Genomic DNA, 20,966 nt, shown 5'->3' with positions numbered 1-20,966 from the left:
GAGGCAGAGAACTACCTTTTTATCTGATCTGCACTGGTGTGAACTTTGCTTCTGGGTTTTCATTTGAACTGATAACATTTCTAGCAGTTAAGATCTGAGAACAAATTGGAGAGTTTCTCATCAGTAGCTATAATACTGTTTGTGCTTGATGCGTTTTGTTATCAGGCATGACAACTTTAAAGCCAGTCTATAATGTTGTGAAGTGTGTTTTTACATCACCAGCCACGATAACGGCCGACAGTGCAAGGAGTCACATGATGGAACCGACTGCTCCGTTATAGGCAGGTTGGAGGAAAGTAGAGGGATGCTGCAGAAACACCCCATTTAATGGCATTTTGCTTTGAACTGTATCCAAATTCAAAGCCAGAACTGTAAAAGTTCTGCCAAATGCACTTTTTGGGGGAAAAAAGTGATTTAGGATTCTTGAAAGATTTTGATTTAGTAATTAATCATGCTTTCATTTCACAATTCATTTAACTTCAATAAAATGAAAACATTACAATAAAATGTTAGATAATGATAATATATATGCTACAATAACACTAGTTTTGGAATACAAATATGAAACCATGAGATTTTGAATTTATCAAAATTATGTATTTTACAGTGTTAATAGTGTAGAATAATAAAGCTGGGAGAAAACACTGCAACTTCTAACAGATTTTTTTTTTTTTATTTTTTTTTTTCACAGTTGGTATCTTTCTTGGACATATTTTGATTTTGGTAAAGCTGTCTGTATGGCAAGAAATGTCATTAGGGATTTTCATCCAGGTCCTGTTATCACTATTATCTGTTAGACAGAAATGGGAGTTTGTGAGTTGTTTCACCTGGGACGGTGAAGACAGTGAGAGTTGTGCTCTTTTTCTTTAATGTTTATTTCTTTATGATATGAGAAACAAATATTCTTTTTTGTACCACAGAGGAAAAATGTTCTCACACACATGCAGAACCTTGTCAATGTGAATAAATTATTTTTAAATTCAAAATCCAAGGAAGGAAACATTGATATATCTGTTAGAATAATCTCTATAACCTGCTTGTTATATCTGTACATGTCAGTTTGAATCATTCCAGTGATGTTAAGGATATTAGGATACAGGCTGCTTCAAGTAGGAGCTCAGATTTTTTTTTATTTTTTATTTTTTTTACATTTTCTTAAAGAATAGAAGATCAAAAAAGGGGGAAAAGCTTTTCTTGAGGGAGATTTTTCCTCTCCAAGGCTGCCCTCAGTACAGAGCAGTTTGCTGAATAGGGCAGGCAGAACCAGCCTCAGTTTTTGAAATGGATATAGAATAAAGAAAGATAAAAAACACACTTCATTCAGAAGGTGGTTGGAGCTGGGCTTGTCCTGTAGATGAGGAACAGAGCAGCTACAGCCACAAGACCTGGGTCCAAGGCAACAGAACGTAGCTATCCTGTTTAGTTGCAGAGAAGAATTTGAAAGGTGGCCACTATCTGCTAAAATGCAGCAGAAAGAAAGAAAAACTTAAGTTTTGTTACTACAGACAAAACTTCTGAAAGCTGAACTCATTACTCACTAAAGCTGGATGTTGCTTATCCTGGAGATGTAGCAGTGACGCCTAGCCTCATGCTGAACATAGAGAGCATCCTGCACCAGTAATGACACCGTCTTATGAACCCTGAGCTAACTCCCCAGAGCACAAAACAGGGAACCTGCAGGTGCATTATTCTGTACCATTACTGACCAAAAGGAAACACACAAGAGAAGACCCTCATGCATCTCAAAACACAAAGGAAAAATGAAGGAAAACTACACGGCCAATCTTTGAGTATTTCACTGGCACCGGTAGCTCTGAGGTCCCCTGGCCTTGCAAGGCTGTTGCTGTAAATGCCACATTGGCATGTCTTAGACCGGCATTTCCTTATGTCTTGGCCTTGAGACAGGAGGGCTAATGTCCTCATGCTTGGGGGCTGTTTTTGTTTCCTGCTGTGTTTAAAACTTTTTTGTTTGCATCAGGCCAAACTTATCCTGCCTGGGACTGGGTCCAGGTTTCTCATTCCTCTACATTCAACTTTGGCAGCTGTAGGGCAATGTCTACAATGAACTGCGATTTAGTAATTCAAGGGTCTGAAGCATGCTTCCTTCTCCCTCTCTTTGCACAGAGAGTGCTCTCTGGTATGTATGTGAGAGCTCAGGGTATCAAGTCATGCTCAGAGCTCTTGGCAGCTTTACTTACAAATGCCTGGGGTACATCAAAGGAATAACAGTTCCCTTCTACAGTGCAAAGTCTACTGAGCACATCTGAAGTATGTTTCTTGAGAACCTGGAACAAAATGAGGTGACAGCTAATGAAGAGAGCAAAGTAACACCACTTTGTTTTCTTCCTCTCGGGCACATTCCCAATCCTTTCTCCAAAGCACATGGCAGAGCTTCAGAATAAATAGAAAAGTTGCATCAAAGATGAGCAGAAAAATATTTTTCTCAAAAATCTCCAACTTGCTATTATTTGACCATGTGCTGTGAAATTAACACCTTGAACGTGTGGTCCAAACCTCAGGGTTACAGGGCAGTGGGCTGACCAAAAGTGGGACCAGGGGTTCTTCAGAGGAGAGGTGCCAAGCCAGCTGTATGTGCCAGGCCATCATGTACGGACATGGCTGGTGATGGCAGGACAGCACACTTTGTTTCGTATGTTGGGTTTGTAGTACAACTGACTGCTGTGGTATTTCACCTCTGAGATCTGACTTAAATATTTCCATACATTCCACAGGATCACACTGCTGTATGTGGCTGGGGTAGGACTGGGTAGGAGCGTCAGGTACTTCAGTGCAGGTATCTCCCCCTTAACTTAATGTCCCACAGATACTGTGGGTGGAGATGTCCTCAGAATGGTCCATGAAGCCTGGAGGGCTACTCTTCTTCCTAAACTCAACACTCATGCTTGATCCTACGGGATTGATTACAATTTAACCTCAGCCTAAATCACAAAGCAGACACATTCTGCACTGAAATACATCACTGGTGCTCCTGTTCTGGTGCACTGTTCATTGGTACATTGCTCCTCATCTCCTTTTTTGTTCTGGTGAAGATCTCTCCATTTTCAGGCTGGACCTGTACCCCAGTGATACACACATTTACAGAATCAAGGAAGTTAGGGATTACAAAAGAAGCCAATATTCTAGGGATACTCTAGGTCATCTATCTAGCCCATTACACAGGACAAATTTAATCAAATTACATAAATTGAATCACATAATTGAATAAAGGATGAGTCCTTTTAAAAGACATTCTGATTTCGTGGAGGGCAAAAGGGACTGAAAGTTGCCCTTCAGGCTTTCAGTCTCCAGTCTTCCCTCCAAGACTGATGCTGAATTCTGGATCGGATAAAACAAACCAACATATAGCTTTCACTGATCCACACATTTAATCAAATCTAAGGATGGTATATGGCCTATATGCTGGATTGTGCAAAGTATGTGAATTGTCATGTGTATCAAAATTAACAATAAAAAATATTAATATGGAAATGAATCAACTCAAGATTTTCATAGTGCTCAGTATACGACTTCAGCATTGCATTAACTAATTTATTTGTGTAGTTTTTATATAGAGTTGGTCTATACTAATAATTTAGGAGCCATATTATTAATTTAGTTGCCACACCTGGTGCATGCTCACATATGAAAAGCCAGACACGCGCAAGAGGGTTTCCAGCCTTGTTAATGTAACTGTTGTGTAATGTAGTGTACCCAATTAATTGGAGGTGAAGTGTGACTATGGCAGACCATATATGTGGTTGAGTTTTGGGGTGAGTTCCTGGGAAATAAGGCTGCCCTGCAGGGGATGAGCAAGAGGTGCCCAACTCCCTCCATCAGCCCCGGCAGGAGCCCAGCTGACTTGGCCCTTCCTCCCGCTCCTCCTTTGCAGTCCCTCTCTGTTGGAGGTTGTATGTTTGTGTTTGTGTTCCACCACAAGCCCATTAGCAATCCACCTTTGCATTCACAAAGGCATATTTCTTTGATTTCACCTCACTCCTCTCCAACACCTTCCCCTACCCCTGTCTCAGCCAGCCCCGGCTCCTGCCCCGGTTGCCTTTGCAGAGCCGAGCAGGGATGTGTCGCTGCCTCTCCCAGGCCTCTCTTCAGCAGGGAACACACCCCCAACACACTGGTGAAAACATGGACCCCAGCTCCCTACATTTTGTACCACCTAGATTTGGTACCTGCTTCTTTCCAAAGTCCAGGAGCCAGGCGTATTCCCAAATGTCCCACCACACCTGTGTGTCTGAGACACACAGACACCTCAAAATATCTCAGAGGCCTTCTCTCTGCTGTCCCTTATTGTTCTTCTTCCTCAGCCCCACGGAGCAAAGGCAAGAGCTGTGTTGACCCTCCAAAAGGCTGTGCTCACCGTCCCAGCAGAGGCACCGGGGAAAGAGCTCTTGTTTGCCTTCACTTGCCGGCCAGACCTTCCCAGTGCCTTATCACAGCCAGCTGATATTTCCTCCCCGGTCTCCACAAGCTTTGTCCATCAAAGCAGCAGACAGTGCTGTTTTATGATGTGCTGTAAAACTACCCTGCGTGTGCTCAGCGTGGCTGCCTCATTTATCACTGCTCAGCCTTCACGCCGGGACATCATCCATCACTGCCTCCTTAGAGCCTGGAGTCAGAACCTGGTCCGTGCTGCTGCCTCAGCCCAGAGTCGTGTGAACGCTCCCCAGCAGGTCTCTTTGTCCTCAGGCTGTGTTTTTTCTTCATTTTTTTTTTATTTTTTTTTCCAGGAAATGGGACTTCTTCTTACATTTCATTCCCAGCCAAGAGTCCAGAATAGAAAACCAAACTTCAAATTCAATTGACTGTGCCTAATGGAAGGGATTTTAATTTGTAGCCTCTGACCTTTATCTATTATTGACAGAAATAAAGACCCTTTTTTGTTTCATATTTGCAGCTAATGGTAAAATAAAAATTTAGAGGTTTTAATTTTTTGATTCTAATAGTGACCTCCACGTCCATTGTGAAACCATGAATAATCACTGCTTGAGAAAGGCATTTCTGTGAGCAATCTAGAAAGTGGACAAAGGAACTTTTGAAAGAGTTTCATATGCAGGACAAAAAAGCTCAAGAATGCATTTGTGTCCGATTTTCTTCCTGTGCTATAGAAAGACGAGTGTCCTTTTTATTAATTGCATTGATTAATTGCATTGCACCTTTGTCTCTCACAAGCCTGTTCATTCTATACAAATGATGCAACTATCAAGCAAAACCTATAAAATGATTTAAAATGTCAGCCAATGTAAAAGCTGTAAATTCAGAGCCATCTTCTACTCCTGGTATCATCATTGGGGGAAAACCCTATTGATTTTACCAAGTCTCTATATTAAAGTAGACATATTGTACCAAACTAAACATAGAAACAGGTCTTTGGTTTTTTGTTTTTTTTTTTTTTTTCTGTGCTTTAATACCCTGTTCTTTAATGCTGTCCTTATTCTGGGACACTGCTGTGGCATGCATGAGGAGGAGGTGGATGGGACTCATGCATCTCATAATTCTCTCTTTGGGATTTAGCTTCCTGTGGTTGAAGAAATGCTCTGCTGTGTGCAGCTTGCTGGGCAATTCTGCTCTTGGAGAAGCTGTGCCAGGTAGCAGTGAGTGTGAAGTCTCCTCCAGGCTCTTTTTTAGGAGGTGGACCTTCAGAGAAGTGGCCTTCCTGGAAATAACCCCAAGCGTACAGGTAAAGGGTGGCTTCCTTTGCCACATGTGTGAGTACTGCAATTTTCACTCATGAATGTCGGTGATTTCCCAGCATGAGAAAGCTGACTGTAATGCCCCAGATCATTGTTACTGCTTCAACAAAGTGGTCAAAAAATAGACACTTACTAGGAGGAGAATAGACAGCACTCAGGTTTTAGATGTATTGTTTTCAATTTTATCTCAGCTTTCCATCCACTTCACAACTTGGAAGCAAAGTCACAGGCTCAGCATGGTGATCTTGGGTGGCCTGGCTAAGGAGAAGGTATCTTCATCCCAGTGGATGTGTGCCCTTCGCCTTCCAGTGCTGTGCCTATACCAGCAGTACCTCAACACAGTAGGTGCATGTGTGTAGCATGAAGCAGACAGTGCTGCAATTCCTTCTTCTACATTATTTTCACATGACTTATTTTTTAAATGAGCTTTGGAGTGGTCCCTTGGATCAAATGTCCATTATGTATGTATGGTTTGATGATGTTGAAGGGGCCAGAAACTGGTTCTGGCCCTCCAGTCCAGAGCAAAGTGCTGTAAGGTGTCCTTTTCGAGGAAACCAAAATATGATCAATTAGGTAGGTTGGAGCCTACCTGATGTGCATCTTGGGCAGATTACGCTTTACTCCAAAAGGAACCTTCTTTGTACACACCAAAACCATTCTGCTGACAAGGTCAGAGTGGGATATAAGGGGAAGGCTGGAGGGTTGCTTCAAATCCTAAGCACAATTTCTGTTCTATTCTACTCTATTCTACTCTATTCTATTCTATTCTATTCTATTCTATTCTATTCTATTCTATTCTATTCTATTCTCAAGAAGGCATCAAAGGGCTTACTAAAATGCTTTTGATGAATTCCCTGACATGAGCTCCAATGTTGGGTTTAGTCACATTGATAAGACTTCTCCTTACCTGGAGTCCCCCCAACATGCTCTGCAACTGCTGCTGTTGCTATTGGCACCTTCAGGACATGGAGAAGATGGCTGTGCTGTGCTCCAGGGACTCCCACGTGTCAGAATGGGAGATGGAGCTTTGCAAAGACCTGAACCGTTCTGTGATTCTGTGAAACCATGAAGCAGCATGAGTTTTGGAGACTTCTGACCCTTATTCTTCATGCTGGTGTAGAAAGCAGCTCAAAACAAATCCATTGAAGACTGAACAGCAACAAAATACTGCAAAGTGTTGCAAGGTGATGGTTATTGGAAACCCACTGGAAGCAACGGTCATTCTTCCTCTGACCTCAAAGCACATTTGACCAAAAACCTGAAGGAAGCATGGATGTGGTAGTCTTTTTTTTCCCTTGCAAGGACTCACAGCTCTGGTCTTGTTTGGAGGCTCGGGGGGGTGGACAAATGCCAGGAGCCATCCATTATGGCTGTCTACCAGGAGGATGCAGAGGGGAGCAATAAGAAAACAGGTACAAGAACTTTGAGAGAACAATTAATAATAATAATAATAAAGTGGGAGTTGCATTGTGAACAGCAACATTTTCATAAAAACTTCTGTATTCTTTTCAAGATTCTCCATTTCTTTGAGAACTTTAATGGAATGGGACATTGTTATTATTATTATTTTTGCTTTGTGTGTCCCATGTTTGGGTTTTGTGTCCTTTATCATTTTTTAATACTACTGAAAGATGTGCTTTTCTTCCCTGAGCCATTCTGGCTAAGAAAATTTATCCTGATTATTAACTCATTTTCACTATACAGTTCTACATTGTAAAGAAATAGTATTTGTTGAAACTCTGGGGAATATAAGTATTTAAATATCTAAGATTCTTAGTTTAACAGGGATTAATTCTTCTTAACAAGGATTTTGTTGTCTCCTGGTCTTCCTGGACCCACCTTTCCAACTGGCACAAAAGAAGGATGCTTACATGGCAAAAAATGCTCTTCTGCAATGGCATTTCAAGAAGCACATCACTTCTCCCCTCCCCTGGGCAGAGAAGACCAATGCTGTCTCCAGAGCTAGATCTAGATTTGATTTCTGAACTGCTTCTTGTTGCTGAACCTGACAGAAGAGCTGCTTCAGAGCTGCTTTTCTTTTTCTCTTGTGCTGCAAATCCTCCAGACTGACTCCACATACTGCTGAACCCTGCTCCCACCTGAGGACCTCCTTTTGTGCCTGGTGCTGTACAAACACTGGGTCAGAAGGCATTTTCTGCCCCTTTGTGTCTCTCACCAGCTTTTCATAACTCCTGACCTCAGGGCAGAGTGGAAATTGGCATTGTCATGGTACCAAAAACCTGCAGGCACACATACAACCATGCACATACACACATACACATGTGCACACAGATTCAGTTATCCCAAACCCTTCTCACAAGCTCCCATTTGCTTTCATATATATATATATATATATTTCTTTGTGTGCATGCCCCGAATAAACAAAGACTGGGGGTTAAGCTTCAAGTCAAGTCTGGGAAACAGGTCTCACTTCTAATTTGGGCAAAGTTAAGTGTACATGTTTCTCAGTGTCCAGTCACCAATAGCATATAGGCAACTTCACCTTCTTTTATATTGATATTTACTTTACTTCTTTTACATCTGTGGCTATAGCAGACCAGGTGAGTGAGCTCTGCCTGTGCAGGAGGGAGATGCAGACCTAGCCTTGTCCTCAGACGCAGCCTCCCAGATGGCCAAGCCAGCTGTGAAACAACTGGAAAAGCAGCTCAAACCCATGCACCCCACACCACTTGTTCCTGAGGAGGTTCTGTTCCATGTCCCTTAGCTCCAAGTGAGACACAAAGCCACTTGCCCAAGTGAAACCAGCCTGCAGTATGCTCTTGCCACTGGTCTGAACCATGCTGTGCTGCCCTGGACCAGATTTCCCTGGCATTGCAGTGCTCAGTTCTTTAGCCTTTTCCTAAATATTAGTCAAGGAATGGACAGCTGAGATGTTTTAAACCAAGGGAGATGCCTCACTTGAGTACACCACGCTACTCCCCAACATACTCAACACACTTTGGAGATGCTTTTCAGCAGACATGGGTATTGACCTAACACACACACATATGTAGATATATATACACACATACATATGTATGTGTATATATATATAATAAAATAAAAATAAAAAATAAAATAAAATAAAATAAAATAAATCAAAATAAAATAAATAGAGAATATTCATAGCAATGTATAAGGAGACATGAGTGCTAGATGATAACCAGGAACAGAGGTGGGTCAGGACCTGGTGAACAGAAGAGAGGGAGGTAATCACAAAAAAAACAGATGTAGTTTCATGAAGAGTATGGTGGCAAGGCCAAGACATGCAAGCTATGTACTGAAACTTGCAAGAAGAAAAAAAAATGAAGAGAAAAAGAAGAAAAATTGATGGTTTGTACAATTGCTGAGTTTTGCAGTTGGAGATGAAGACTGGTTTTAAGTCTTTTTCTATCTCTGTCCACAGCTGTTCTCCAGGCACCTACAGAGACTTCTGAAATTTCTTTTCTCATCTTACTTGATAGTAGCAGTCATCTCACCCCAGTCTTGCCTTTATGGTGAGATTAAATAAATATCCTTCTAACTCACGTGCCTGTGATCAAGACAGTAGAGTCTCCTAATCAGTGACAGACAAAATGTTGTCTTTTTATGGCAAATTCTTTTTTTTTTCTTTTTTCTTTTTTCTTTTTTTCCCCCCTCTAGCCTTGTGTCTGGACAATGTGAAAACTTTGGAGAAGATGCTATCAGTCCTGTTTGTTCTCCCTTCTAGTCTGATCTTTTGGTGGGGATAATTCATTCATCCAGGCTCAGACCTCTGTTCCCACACTTCTGCCTGACAAGCTATTAGAAGGATCTCTCCATTTACTGCGATAGCGATCTGCCTGAAGAGAAGAAAGCAAAGGCTGTATGTGAAGATGGTGATGGAGAAAATGACAGATGCTCTGAAGAAGAAGAGGAGAAGTAAGGAAAGCATCCAAAGACAAACTGAAGCAGGAAAACTGCTGGGAAAGTCAGAAAACACAGAGTAAAGGAGGATGGCTGACTAAAATCTCATGGACCACTTCAGTCTCCTGAGGATGCATGCATTTCACACACACATTTCTGATTAATTTCCATACTCTAGGACAGGTGTGGAGTCTAAGAGTTCTGACCTCATCTATACAAAACCCCCAAGGTATCAGAAAAGCAATTGTTCAAGTGTAGAAGTCACCAGGGGGAGAAGCCGTGGAGCAGAGGGACTCCATGCAGCCTGCTCCCTGCTACCTCACTGTGGCAACCCCACAGCTTTTGGGGAGGTCATGCTCCAGAGGGGAAAGGCAACAGTTGAGACAGAAGAGTACAGAGAGATGACAAAAGTGGGCTACCCCTGCCCACATGCATCTGGGTTAGGCTTTTAGGGACTCCTTGTAGCAACAGACACATGTTTCTGGCTGGGATTTATTTCATTTTAAGGATTTCTGAATTGAGTCAGGTGGATCTCTTCCAGGAAGTAGATGTTTCTCCCCACGGACTACAAAGGGAGCCAAGGGTGACTAACTCTTAATTACACCCTAACCTCTCAAGCCAGCACATCCCTACATCTGCAATAAGTGGAAGGTAACACACTAAGAAGCATTTATGTATCCACAGGAGCACTGCATGGAGAACAATGTTTGACTAAGATTATTCCATTCCTCAAATGAAATAATGAATATTTTGAATGGCTGACAGAAAGCATTTATACAGCTAGAAATGTATCTGTCTCACATACAGAAAGAAATCTAGTGTATCTCACCCTCTGCACAATGGCAGAGAGCATAGGCTGCTGTACCTTAAACATTAAAAAAAGAACTAGACATTAAACTAAACATTAAAAAAAAAAAATTATTTAATAAAGTCTAAACATTTTGCAGATTCATCCTTTTATAGGTAAGCGTTTCACACAAACTGCAAGACTTGGGGTCCAAGGCTCTGCCAAGCTCTGTGAGATTCCAGAAGTCTGTGGTATTGAACTAGTGTTTTGGGATACGTCTTCCCACTGAACTTCACCAGCAGTAGGATAGGGTACATAACTTGGGATAACCTCCTCCATGGAGCTATCAGAGCACACAGCTTTGGGATATCTTCCCAAAATATGAGACAGCCCTGCCTGGGATCCTGTGATGGATAGTTTCTCTGAACCATGATGGGCCTCTAGCTCATAATGGGAGGGACTGGGGCATCAGACTAAAGGCAAGAAGTGAGCTCCTTCAGGAGAAACTTTGAGCACCCTTGTTCATACACATCTCCAGCAGTATCTCAGCATAACCCATCCCATCCCAGCTGTGATGACACCACGCTCCCAGGGCCACAGGACAGGAGATTTTTGTCTCCACTTTCCAAACGTGGAAGACAAAGGTCTAATGGCAAAAGTGTGACACACAAGTCAGATTTGTGAGATTCACACTTTGAGGAGGAGAATTCACAGGTCTGTTGCTGGCCCAGGACAGACTGTAACACATAGACATCCAAACTCTCTACGTGGTTGCACCAATGAAATATGGATGCCAGGTCTGTGAGGCAGTACAGCTCCTGAGGCATGGCAACTGGACTTCTTGCCTTATCTCACAGGTTTTCGTCTGTGCGTGGATTTCCTTAACAACCTCAGAGAAGCCAACAGAGATCTCACATTAGCAGAATGATGGCTTTGCAGGCAGACTCCAGGCACAGCAAGGCTAAGTTTTTGGAACTCCCTGAAAAGATGCAATGCAGCTCAGAGAAAGTGTGCCTGGTGGCCGTGTGACACCAAGTCCAAGCACTGCCCTCTGGTGCACATGCATCTTGTACAGGATTAAAGTTAAAAACTGGTTCATCTAATATGGTGATGGAGACCTGGCACCAGTGTGTTATACTAACAAAAACAAGGAAGTGGAAGAATGAGGTCTGTAGGCTTTCCCTGCATTCTGAATACAGAAAAAAATAATAATAATAAAATAATAATAAAAAAATAGTATGATCACGTATGCTTGTGGTATGCTGCCTTGACTATTCATATTGAAGTTTTTAACTAAAGTTTGTTTAGTAACGCTAAAAATGTTCAGTTGTGTACTGGAACATTTCCACGCAAACAGAAGGAGGTCAACAAATGCCTCTGCTTGACTTCCAGGAAATAATTTATCCAAAATGTTGCCACAATACAGTCATGTATGATGCACACCCCCATCCTGTATACTCACTTGATATATTTAATAATACAACATAGAGGTTCATGGTCAGATACGCAGACACAAACACAGGTAAAATAATATCCCAAATAATCTATGATATTCACAGGTATTTTTAGGTCTTTGAAATGTAATAAAGAGAAGAAAATGGGTTTGTTAGCTCAGAGTGTTCCTCTCAGTCTGCCAATAGGACTGGCAAGTTAGAGTTAACACACCTTGGTGAGGTCTGCTTTACACAAGCTGAGTAAAGATAATCACTTCACATTCACGTGTGATAAACACTGGAGGAACATGCTTTGGCCAACATCAAAGGAAGGCGCAAGCTCCGCAGTCCTTGCCTGCAACTCCCAGGCTCTGCCTTACCAGAGCAAGTAGACAAGTAAGCCTCCCTCTTTCTCACAGCCACTGCCACTTTCCATACGTGATGTACCAGCCATTGATCCAGCCCAAAATACCCTGTACATTTGCTGCACTCCCCCTTTGTCAATGCTGCACTTCAAGATGTGTTCCTGCAAGTGGCAATACCCCAGTACTGCTAAACCCTCTGGGAAATGTCTCAGCGTGCTGGGGAACTCTGCAAAGTGCTGGTATTCTTCCAAGCAAAGAGCTTGATCTTGTCTTTGCTCATCCCAGCTTCTTCAGCTCTTTGGTGTTGATTTTGGAATGGCTCAGGAAAATTCTGCTTTCTCCATCATCTTCCTGCACAACTGCACTTGGGAAAACTGAAGATTTCAATAGTGACAATATTATACCTGCAGAGAGATATTTATTTTCCTCTCTTCCACCACAGAACCGGGTAACCTGATGCCTTATTGAGCAATAACTGTGATCACTGCAGAACCCTCCAAGCCTACCAAGAAGGGGGAGATATGCCAGATGTGAAACCTCATACCCACAGTCCCAAGCACGCATGCTACAGAAGAACATGCTGGCTTTGTTCCTTTGGGATGGTTTGTTGGGTACCTTCCACATAAGTGTAATAATAACCTGCAAAGAAGTTTATCAGGCTGAAAACAAAACAAAACAAAACAAAACCTGTTCAAATGCTTCATAGAAAAAGCAGGAAAAATATAGCCTCCTGCCCTATGAGTTGTGTATTTTACATGTTCCTACTTTTTTTGTTACTTTTTCACCATTTTTGGTGAAAAAGGACTGTGGTGGTTTTACTGTGCTAGGCAGCTGAACACCACAACCACTCTCTCACTCCCCCTCCTCAGATGAGGAGGGGAAGAAGTAAAGGAAAGATCAACTCATGGGTTGATATAAGGATAATGTAATTAAAGAGAAAAATATATATATTATTAAGGAATTATTATTATTAATTAAACAATTCAACTAAGGGAAAAAAGGAAAGGGGAAGAGGGAGGGGGAAAGGGAATAACTAAACAAAACAAGTCAAGGCTATGTGGAAGTGCAGAGGAAAGAAATTACTCTCTACTTCCCACAAATGAGCGATGCTTGACCACGTCCTTGAAGCAGGGCCTCAACGCACGTAGCCGGTGTTCAGGAGGAGGACAGACGTTTTCACGAGAGCCCAGCCCTCCCCTCTTCTTCCTTTTTCCACCTTTTATTGCTGAGTGTGACATCATATGGTATGGAATATCCCTTTGGTTGGGTTAGGTCAGCTGCCCTGCTGATGTTTCTTTCTCACTTTTTTGCCCACCCCCTAGGAGGGTCAGAGAGAGTCCTGATGCTGTGCCAGCACTGCTCAGCAGCAGACACCACACCGGTGTGATACCACTGCTGTTCTAGCTACAAGTGCAGAGCGCAGCACCATATGGGCTGCTGCAGGGAAAGTTAACATCCCAGCCAGACCCAGTACATCCAGCTGCTTCATTGGCATCTCCTATTGAGTTAAAAGATGAATTAAAAGGAGGGGAAACTCTCAGGGTTCCCTTAGAGACCAACCTTGCCAGCAAGCACCAGGCCTGAAGAAAAGCTAAATGGTAGGTCTCTGCTCTAGGTATCTGCTTCTTGAATGTGATCACTAAAAAAACGCAGGTCCTGGAAACAAGAAACTTTGATATGGTCCCTGTGGCATGTTTTCTACTGGCTCATGTTAATTATTGTCCTGATAGCTTGTAATGACAATGAGATGAAACTAGAGGAATTGTGATGGCAGGGCTTCATGGGCCATTGCTGTTAGGTTACCACATTTATACAGTGATGAATTCAGAAGGTATTGCTAGCTCAGACAACAGCTGAAGGAAGACTTAGGACAACCTAATGTCAAAGAAAGCTGCATTTTGCCTTTATTTTGGAGAAACTGGAATGAAAGACAAAGAAATTACCACTGTTTCTGGGCACACTTGCATTACGGATAACAGGAGTAAACCAGGGAAGGATCACCCCACAACTGTCACTCAGTAGCTGTAATTTCTCACTGTCTCCCTGGCTGGTCTCAGCCTTCAGCATTCTGTCTCAGTGGTCCATCTGCAGAACAGAGTGATGCTGTGCACATGAACACTGCATAACCGGCTGCTCATGCAGCCACTGCTGCATCAGTGTGCAAGTGAGTCCATGAGGAAACCTTAATTCTTTATCCAGTTTGATTCAGGGGCCCAAATAACCTGATATGTGTACCTGTTTGTGCTAACTAGTCCTGTTACATGAAGCAAGAGTCTTCAGTGAGGAAAATACAGCAGCCACAAAAACCATTTTTGCTGATAAAACAGTGATTTTTTTTTTTAATATGTTTCTGATTGCTCTATTAAACTCCAATTCATTCTATGACACCCTGGTTAAAGGGGTGCATAGGTACCTTATGGGCTTGACCTTCTCCTTGGTGTGTTTGCCCAGGGCACACTCTTCGGGCAGTCCACCAGCTGGTGCGTGGCGTTGGCTTTGCTTTATATTCTGGTATTCGCAGTTAAAGGCTCGGTTCTTGGGGAATACCGCAGTCACCCACGAGCCGTGAATCCTCAGCTAGCGAGGATGCGGTCTCCTTGGAAATACGGATTATATCCCTCATGCCGGCAGGGACAGCATCCTTGCCTCCCCCTGCCCCGAAGTGCTGCGCCTCCCCACGCTCCCCTAGGGAGCCTCCCACCCCTGCTGTTAGTGCCAAGGACCCCAAATAACCAGGACCCGTCACAAAAGGCAGCGGCGGGTCCCTCAAAACCCCCTTTTCATCCCAGGTCCGTAGTGCTGTCCCCAGGCAGAGCAGTGTGACACCCCCCGGGCAGTACCGGGGAGGGGGCACCCTCCTTCCTCCACCCCACGACCCGCCTCCCCCCGCCCCCCCATTTCGTTCTGGTACCCCTCTCCCCTGATCGATGCACACCCTAATTCCTCCCCATCCCCTTGGGGATGCGGCACCGGCTGCAAGGGACCGGGGCTGGGGTGGGGGGTGACATTTCCATTTCCCACCCACCGTTCCCGGAGGCAGGGAACTCGCACCGCTGATGCTCCCCGGGCTCCGGAGCTTTGGGGACGGCGGAACAGGGATGGGGGAGCAGCGGGGGGGGGGGGGGGGGGGGGGACCGAGCAGCCCCTATGGGGGCGGCTCTCCCCTGCGCCCCCCGAGCCGCCCACAGCGCGTACCCCCGGGGCGAAGCCTCCCTCCTGCCCCCGGTGCCGGATTCTTTTAGCGGGGATGGCTTCGAGGTAGCAAACATGGGAGGTGAATTTCCCCCCAGAAAAATAAAAAACAAGGGGAAAAAATGAAAAATTTAAAAAGCAAGAGAGAGAGAAAAGCCAACACGAAGCGGGGCAGAAAAGACAGGGGAAGCTGGTTTAAAGCGCCAGGATTAAAGGTCTGTGCTAGTTTCAAGCGCTCATAAAACGGCCTGAAGGATGCTTATTTTGCTGCAGTCTGGGTTATTTCAGCCCGCAGTTGCACAACAAACCATTTAAACATTTCAGCACAAAACCGATTCCATTGTTGGGCTGCACATTAAAAAGTGTTATTCGCTTTGAAGTTTTTGTCTAATGGCTCTAAACTGAAAGAAAATGTTTTCCTATTACTTAATTCAATCATAGCGAAGAGGCTTGGTAAAAAGCCCACGGATTTTGCCCAAAGTGTGACAGAGTTCTCTTTGTGTTTGCTTATCCTCTGCTGTCACACACTTTAATTCGCCTCTCTTTATCTGGCATTCAAAACTTTCTTCAATGACATTCAATAAGGTCCAGCGGCTGGAAAAAAAAACTGGTTATTTTTTGGGATATTCTTTCCCAGTAGCTTTGGGCTTGGTGTGCATTCAGGAGCCGTTAACCCTTTGCCTCCCCGCGGCTCGGAGCGCTGGGGTTCAGCCCCTGGGCAGCGGGAATCCCTCGGGCTGGGGAGGAACCGGCCCCCCGGCGGCGCCTGGGGGAGAGTTGCCCCTTCCCGGGTGCAAGCTCCAGGGGAAAACCCTTTAAATCACGAGCTCCTTAAAAATACCCCCCCAAAAAAATATTAATAAAATAATCCTAAACCCACCCCGTTAACGCTTGAAAGGGGGAGACACTCGGAGAGCCTTACTAAATCCCTGCAGGACCGAGTTTTTACCAGCATTCGTTTTTCACCGTTACGGGCTTTTATTCGGGCACACCCATACGTTTTCGGGCTCGGGCATCAATAGCATCTGGGCAAAACTCCCGTAGATTTCAGCGAGAAAAGGGATTGCAAGCAAGGGCAGCCCCTGGACGAGCCAGGGACACGGGATGACATTGTTTCCCAGCTTTTCTTCTCGTCTGGAAATGTGCACTGGGTTTAGAAGCGGGCAGGTTCCCGCAAGGAACAAATCTCCCCGCATTTTGTTTGTCGGGCGGCGGGTGAATTTGTCTTTTTTTTTTTTTTTTCTATATATTAAAGGGGGAGATGGGGAAGAAAATACACCCCGAGGAGTGTTTTCCTCCTCCTGTTGCCATTCCTTCCTCACCTACGGAACCGGCGCGCTGCGGGGAGCCAAACGCCGAGCCCTGCGCGCTTTTGCGCCCTACCTCGGAAAGTCGCTTTAGGGCCATGCCGCTAAGTTTTGCGGTCCCCTGCTCTCAGGACCGGGGGGACAGCCTTTTCTTTTCGTGCTGCCTCGCCTTGTAGGGCGGAAAGAAGCCCGGCTTGTCCCCTCCGCTGCCGGTGGATCCCGGTGCCGAGGCTCGGAGGAGCTCCGGACGCATCCCGGGGAGATGCTGGGGGCTGCGGGGAGGATCAGGAGGATGGACGGGGACCGCTGGGTGGGGGGCTCCGTGCACCCCACAACCCACGCTGCTTGTGGCCGCTCTCCATGCCCAAGCACCCACGCAGGGAGCGGCGGCTGTCACCTCGAGGGGACCGGGACTGAGGCTCCGGGTCCCGGTCCCGGGCTGGGAACAAAGCCGAGGGGTTGGGGATGGTGGAGGGCGGCGAAAAGGGGGGCGAAACGTCCCGGCGGCGAGAGGAGAGGGGGCAGACCTGGTGCCACAGGTGGGAAAGGCGCCGGGGGGCTGGCAGGAGAAGCGCGGCTGCAGCCGGCAAAAATAAACAAGGGGGAGCCGGGCCGAAAGCTGGACTGAAAGCGAAGGAGAGCGATAAAGAGAAAGAAAAGAATATTAAATCGCGAGAGAATGAGAAAATAACCCCGCCAAAGGGAGAGGAGGGGAGAGGCCGCCTGCTACGGCGTGGGTGGGGTCGACAAGAATAGAGTACATTATGCAGTTCATTTAGTTAACAAGGGAAATAATGAGGGAGCGTGCGGCGTGAATGCCAAGAGAAGAGGCACAGAAAGCCTATTGAGCGCCCCGGCGCCGCCATCACATGGCGCGGGCGCTATTTAAGGCGGGCGGACGCCGTTCAGCACCACTCGGGCTGGCCAGCGGCGCTGCGCGGCCGCTGCGCGGGACTTGCGCGGGCGCTGCGCGGGGGCCATGCCGCGCTCCTTCCTGGTGGACTCGCTGGTGCTGCGGGAGGCGGGCGAGAAGAAGGGCGAGGGCAGCCCCCCGCCGCCCCTCTTCCCCTACGCCGTGCACCCCTCGCACCCCCTGCCCGGGCTGCCGGCCGGAGCCTGCCACGCTCGCAAAGCCGGGCTGCTCTGCGTCTGCCCGCTCTGTGTCACCGCCTCCCAGCTGCACCCGCCGCCGCCCGCCATCCCCCTCCTCAAAGCCTCCTTCCCCCCTTTCGGCTCCCAGTACTGCCACTCGCCCCTGGGCCGCCAGCAGCACTCCGTCTCCGCCGTCAGCGTCGGGCACCCCCCGGCGCTCTACCAGGGCGCCTACCCGCTGCCCGACCCCCGGCAGTTCCACTGCATCTCCGTGGGTAAGGGGGGCACGCGTGGGGAGAAGGGGGGCGGGTGGGGAAAGGGGTCACTGGTGGGGAAAGGGGTCATGGGTGGGGAAAGGGGGTACGCGTGGGAAAAGGGGGACTCGCGTCGGAAGAGGGGATACGCATGGGAAAAGGGAGACACCTGTGGGAAAAAGGGTGCGCACTGTACGCCTGCACGCTGGGGGTGGATGCTGAAGGCACTCGGGGAGGGGGCTCCCAGCCCTGCGCCCCCCGTGGGCTCGAAGGGCGCTCCGCGGAAAAGTCGGGGATCCCCCGTGGGCTCAAACCGGGTGGGTCCCGGCGGGTCCTGACCGTGTTCTCGGCTCGGCTCCGCAGACAGCACGTCCAGCCAGCTGCCCAGCAGCAAGAGGATGCGCACCGCCTTCACCAGCACGCAGCTCCTGGAGCTGGAGAGGGAGTTCGCCTCCAACATGTACCTCTCCCGGCTGCGGCGAATCGAGATCGCCACCTACCTGAACCTCTCCGAGAAGCAGGTGAAGATCTGGTTCCAGAACCGCCGGGTCAAGCACAAGAAAGAAGGCAAAAGCAGCTCCCACCGGGGAGGGGGGCCCGGCCACAGCTGCAAATGCTCGTCCCTTTCCACCACCAAGTGCTCGGAAGACGACGAGGACTTGCGCATGTCTCCGTCCTCCTCGGGGAAGGACGACAGAGGCCTCGCCGTCACCCCCTAGCCCTCCTGGGCACCCCCCCAGCTCCCCAGGAACTGTGCCGAGAGCAGGAGGGGGAGTCCTGCCCGCTCCAGCGCCGACGTGCCGCCGGAGGATTTTGTACCGTTTTCTACGAGCCGAGTCGTTGATGAAGGACTTCCTCGCCTTTCTAAGCCCCCCCGGCTCATGAGGGCCGTAAATAAACTGCTCCCTAGGACCCCCGGCTCCCCCCCGGGAGCGCTGTCCCACTTGTGTCCCCGCAGCCCCCGCAGGTTCCTCGCAGCCCCTCGGGGACAGAGCCGGGAGCTCGGCGGGAGGGGAGAGCCGGGAGATGGTCGGTTATTATCATAATGTTATTATTTCGTTTTGTTTGTTTGTTTTTATTTTATTTTTTTTCTCCCATATCGTTCTCGGTTTTGTTTTTGGCTCCGTCACTGCCGGGCGCGCAGTTGTGGTTGTACCGGTCCGTCCCCGTCCTCCCGGGAGATATTTATTTATTTATTTATGTGCAGAGAAACGATGCTGATGGCGATGATAATAATGACGGTGATGACAATAAAAGGCTCGCTGGTGGTTTATTTCCCTTCCCTCGTGTAGAAACCAACCGCTCACTGCGGGTACCCGCGGCACCGTCGCTTCCCATTCCCGACGGACACATCTCGTCCCTAGCCCGGCACCGGGACAGGCACCGGGACCCTCCAGCAGCCTCTCCTGGCAAGCCTGCGGTGGGGTTTCCTCCTTTCTCCGCGGAGAAAAGGCATCCAGGGAGCGGGGGAAACCCTGCCCGGTGCCCCGCCGGCTGGTGGGCGAGCCCCGGGGCTCTCCCCGCTGCCTCCCCGCAAAGCCCCAGCTCCAGGTCGGGCTGTACCGGACACTTCTGCTTTCCCATCACTCTTCCCCTCCCATCTGCGGTCGATCTGGGGTGTCCGGGTGGCAGGAGAAGCCCCGTCGGGGCCGGAACTGCCGTTGCCTTCGGGGAGTGGAGCGCACGATTTTACGCACGGCTTCGTGCTCCGGCCCGGCAGAGAAACCGGCGGGGGAAGCAGCCTGAAAGCCCCCCCGCTGCCCTCACCCAGCCCCCGAGCCCCGCGGTCACCCCGCGGTGAAAAACGGCCCCGCCAGGACCTCCGGACCTCGACGGGACGGCAGGACCGGACACCCCGGGGGTCCCCGCATGGCGCAGGGACGGGGAGCCGCTGCAGTTGCGTGGACAAAACTTCTCGGTGCGGGGAAACCACACAGTCTGTGTGGTTCCCCTGTGCACAGACTGAGCTCAGTGTGGGTTTGAGGTCCCCGGGCACCCAGGTTGGAGAAATGGTCAGATTTACCCCAAACAGAGGTCTGCCTTTGGCAAAAATGGTTCTGCCCAGATGGCCTCAAGTCCCAGCCATAAAATAAATATTTCACACCATATCTCTGCAGTGCCCGCAGCTTGTGGGGCACTGGAGACCTCCCTGGGCACCCCAGGAGTTGTGGGGCACAGGGGACCCTGCAGACAAGGCACAAAGTAGTGTCTGCTTCATCCTCTGCTGGCTCTGCACAACACCAGGCTGGCGTGGGATGGGCGGGCAAGATACTCTTCAGGATGCTGCATCCAGCATCATCTGGGCTCCTTTTCCCATGGCTGTTTTTGCATAACCTAGTGGGTCAGGGATGAAGTAGCCCTGCGGGATACGGAGCAGAGAGAGCCCGACCTTGCTGCAGGAGTCAGCCAGCCTCACGCAGTGCTTGGCCCCGTGATGCCCCCTCTTCACCCTCCCCGGTGGCCCAGCTCCAGCTTGGGGACCCTGCAGCTAATTGGCTCAGCAGGGCCCTGAAGCCTTTCCAGCCCTTTCCCCCCTTCCTGGCTGCATGTACCAGGCTTGTTTTGCGAAGTCATTGCAAAACAGAGAGGCAGAACCAGCCCAGAGTGGGCTCACCGAGGGGCCTGGCATCTCCTTTAGTGGGGAATTGGCATCGGAGTCACCATGCGCCCGCAGAGCCCTGTGTGTATGTGTGTGTGTGCGTGCTCCTTGTGCCTCCTCTGGCATGGGGCTGAGCCAGCTGGCTGGCAGTGAGGTGGGAGGAACACCAGCACTGGGCGCTTTGGAGCTGCTATTAAACTGCTATTGTGGCAGCTGTGTTGAAACTCAACATCCTTCTCTGCCAGCATATTCCCACCGTCTCTTTGGCCCTTCACGGTGCAAGCCCTGATGGAAAAAAAAAGAAAAAAAAAAATAAGACATGGTGGCACTGACCTTCTGGCTTGCTC

General features: G+C 47.9%; 1 protein-coding gene across 1 annotated transcript; it reads left to right on the top strand.

Annotated features, from left to right (window-relative positions):
- Positions 1 to 17,516: 17,516 nt before the first annotated feature.
- GSX1 (GS homeobox 1) lies at positions 17,517 to 19,405 on the top strand. The gene is made up of 2 exons (XM_035314810.1): positions 17,517 to 18,041; positions 18,384 to 19,405. The coding sequence occupies exons 1-2, from the start codon at positions 17,654 to 17,656 to the stop codon at positions 18,737 to 18,739; spliced, it is 744 nt and encodes a 247-aa protein (XP_035170701.1). The 5' UTR covers positions 17,517 to 17,653; the 3' UTR covers positions 18,740 to 19,405.
- Positions 19,406 to 20,966: the final 1,561 nt, after the last annotated feature.

This window comes from Oxyura jamaicensis, chromosome 1 (genome assembly GCF_011077185.1).
Source record: "Oxyura jamaicensis isolate SHBP4307 breed ruddy duck chromosome 1, BPBGC_Ojam_1.0, whole genome shotgun sequence".
Lineage (NCBI taxonomy): Eukaryota > Metazoa > Chordata > Aves > Anseriformes > Anatidae > Oxyura > Oxyura jamaicensis.
Note: the sequence above shows the minus strand (reverse complement) of the source record. Positions and strands in the feature narration are given on the sequence as shown.

What these genes read in the sequence shown, in the direction of transcription:
- GSX1 (XM_035314810.1), top strand. Translation starts at nt 17,654, where the DNA reads ATGCCGCGCTCCTTCCTGGTGGACTCGCTGGTGCTGCGGGAGGCGGGC. An exon ending in GTTCCACTGCATCTCCGTGG is followed by an intron (nt 18,042 to 18,383) that starts GTAAGGGGGGCA and finishes TCGGCTCCGCAG; the next exon opens with ACAGCACGTCCAGCCAGCTG.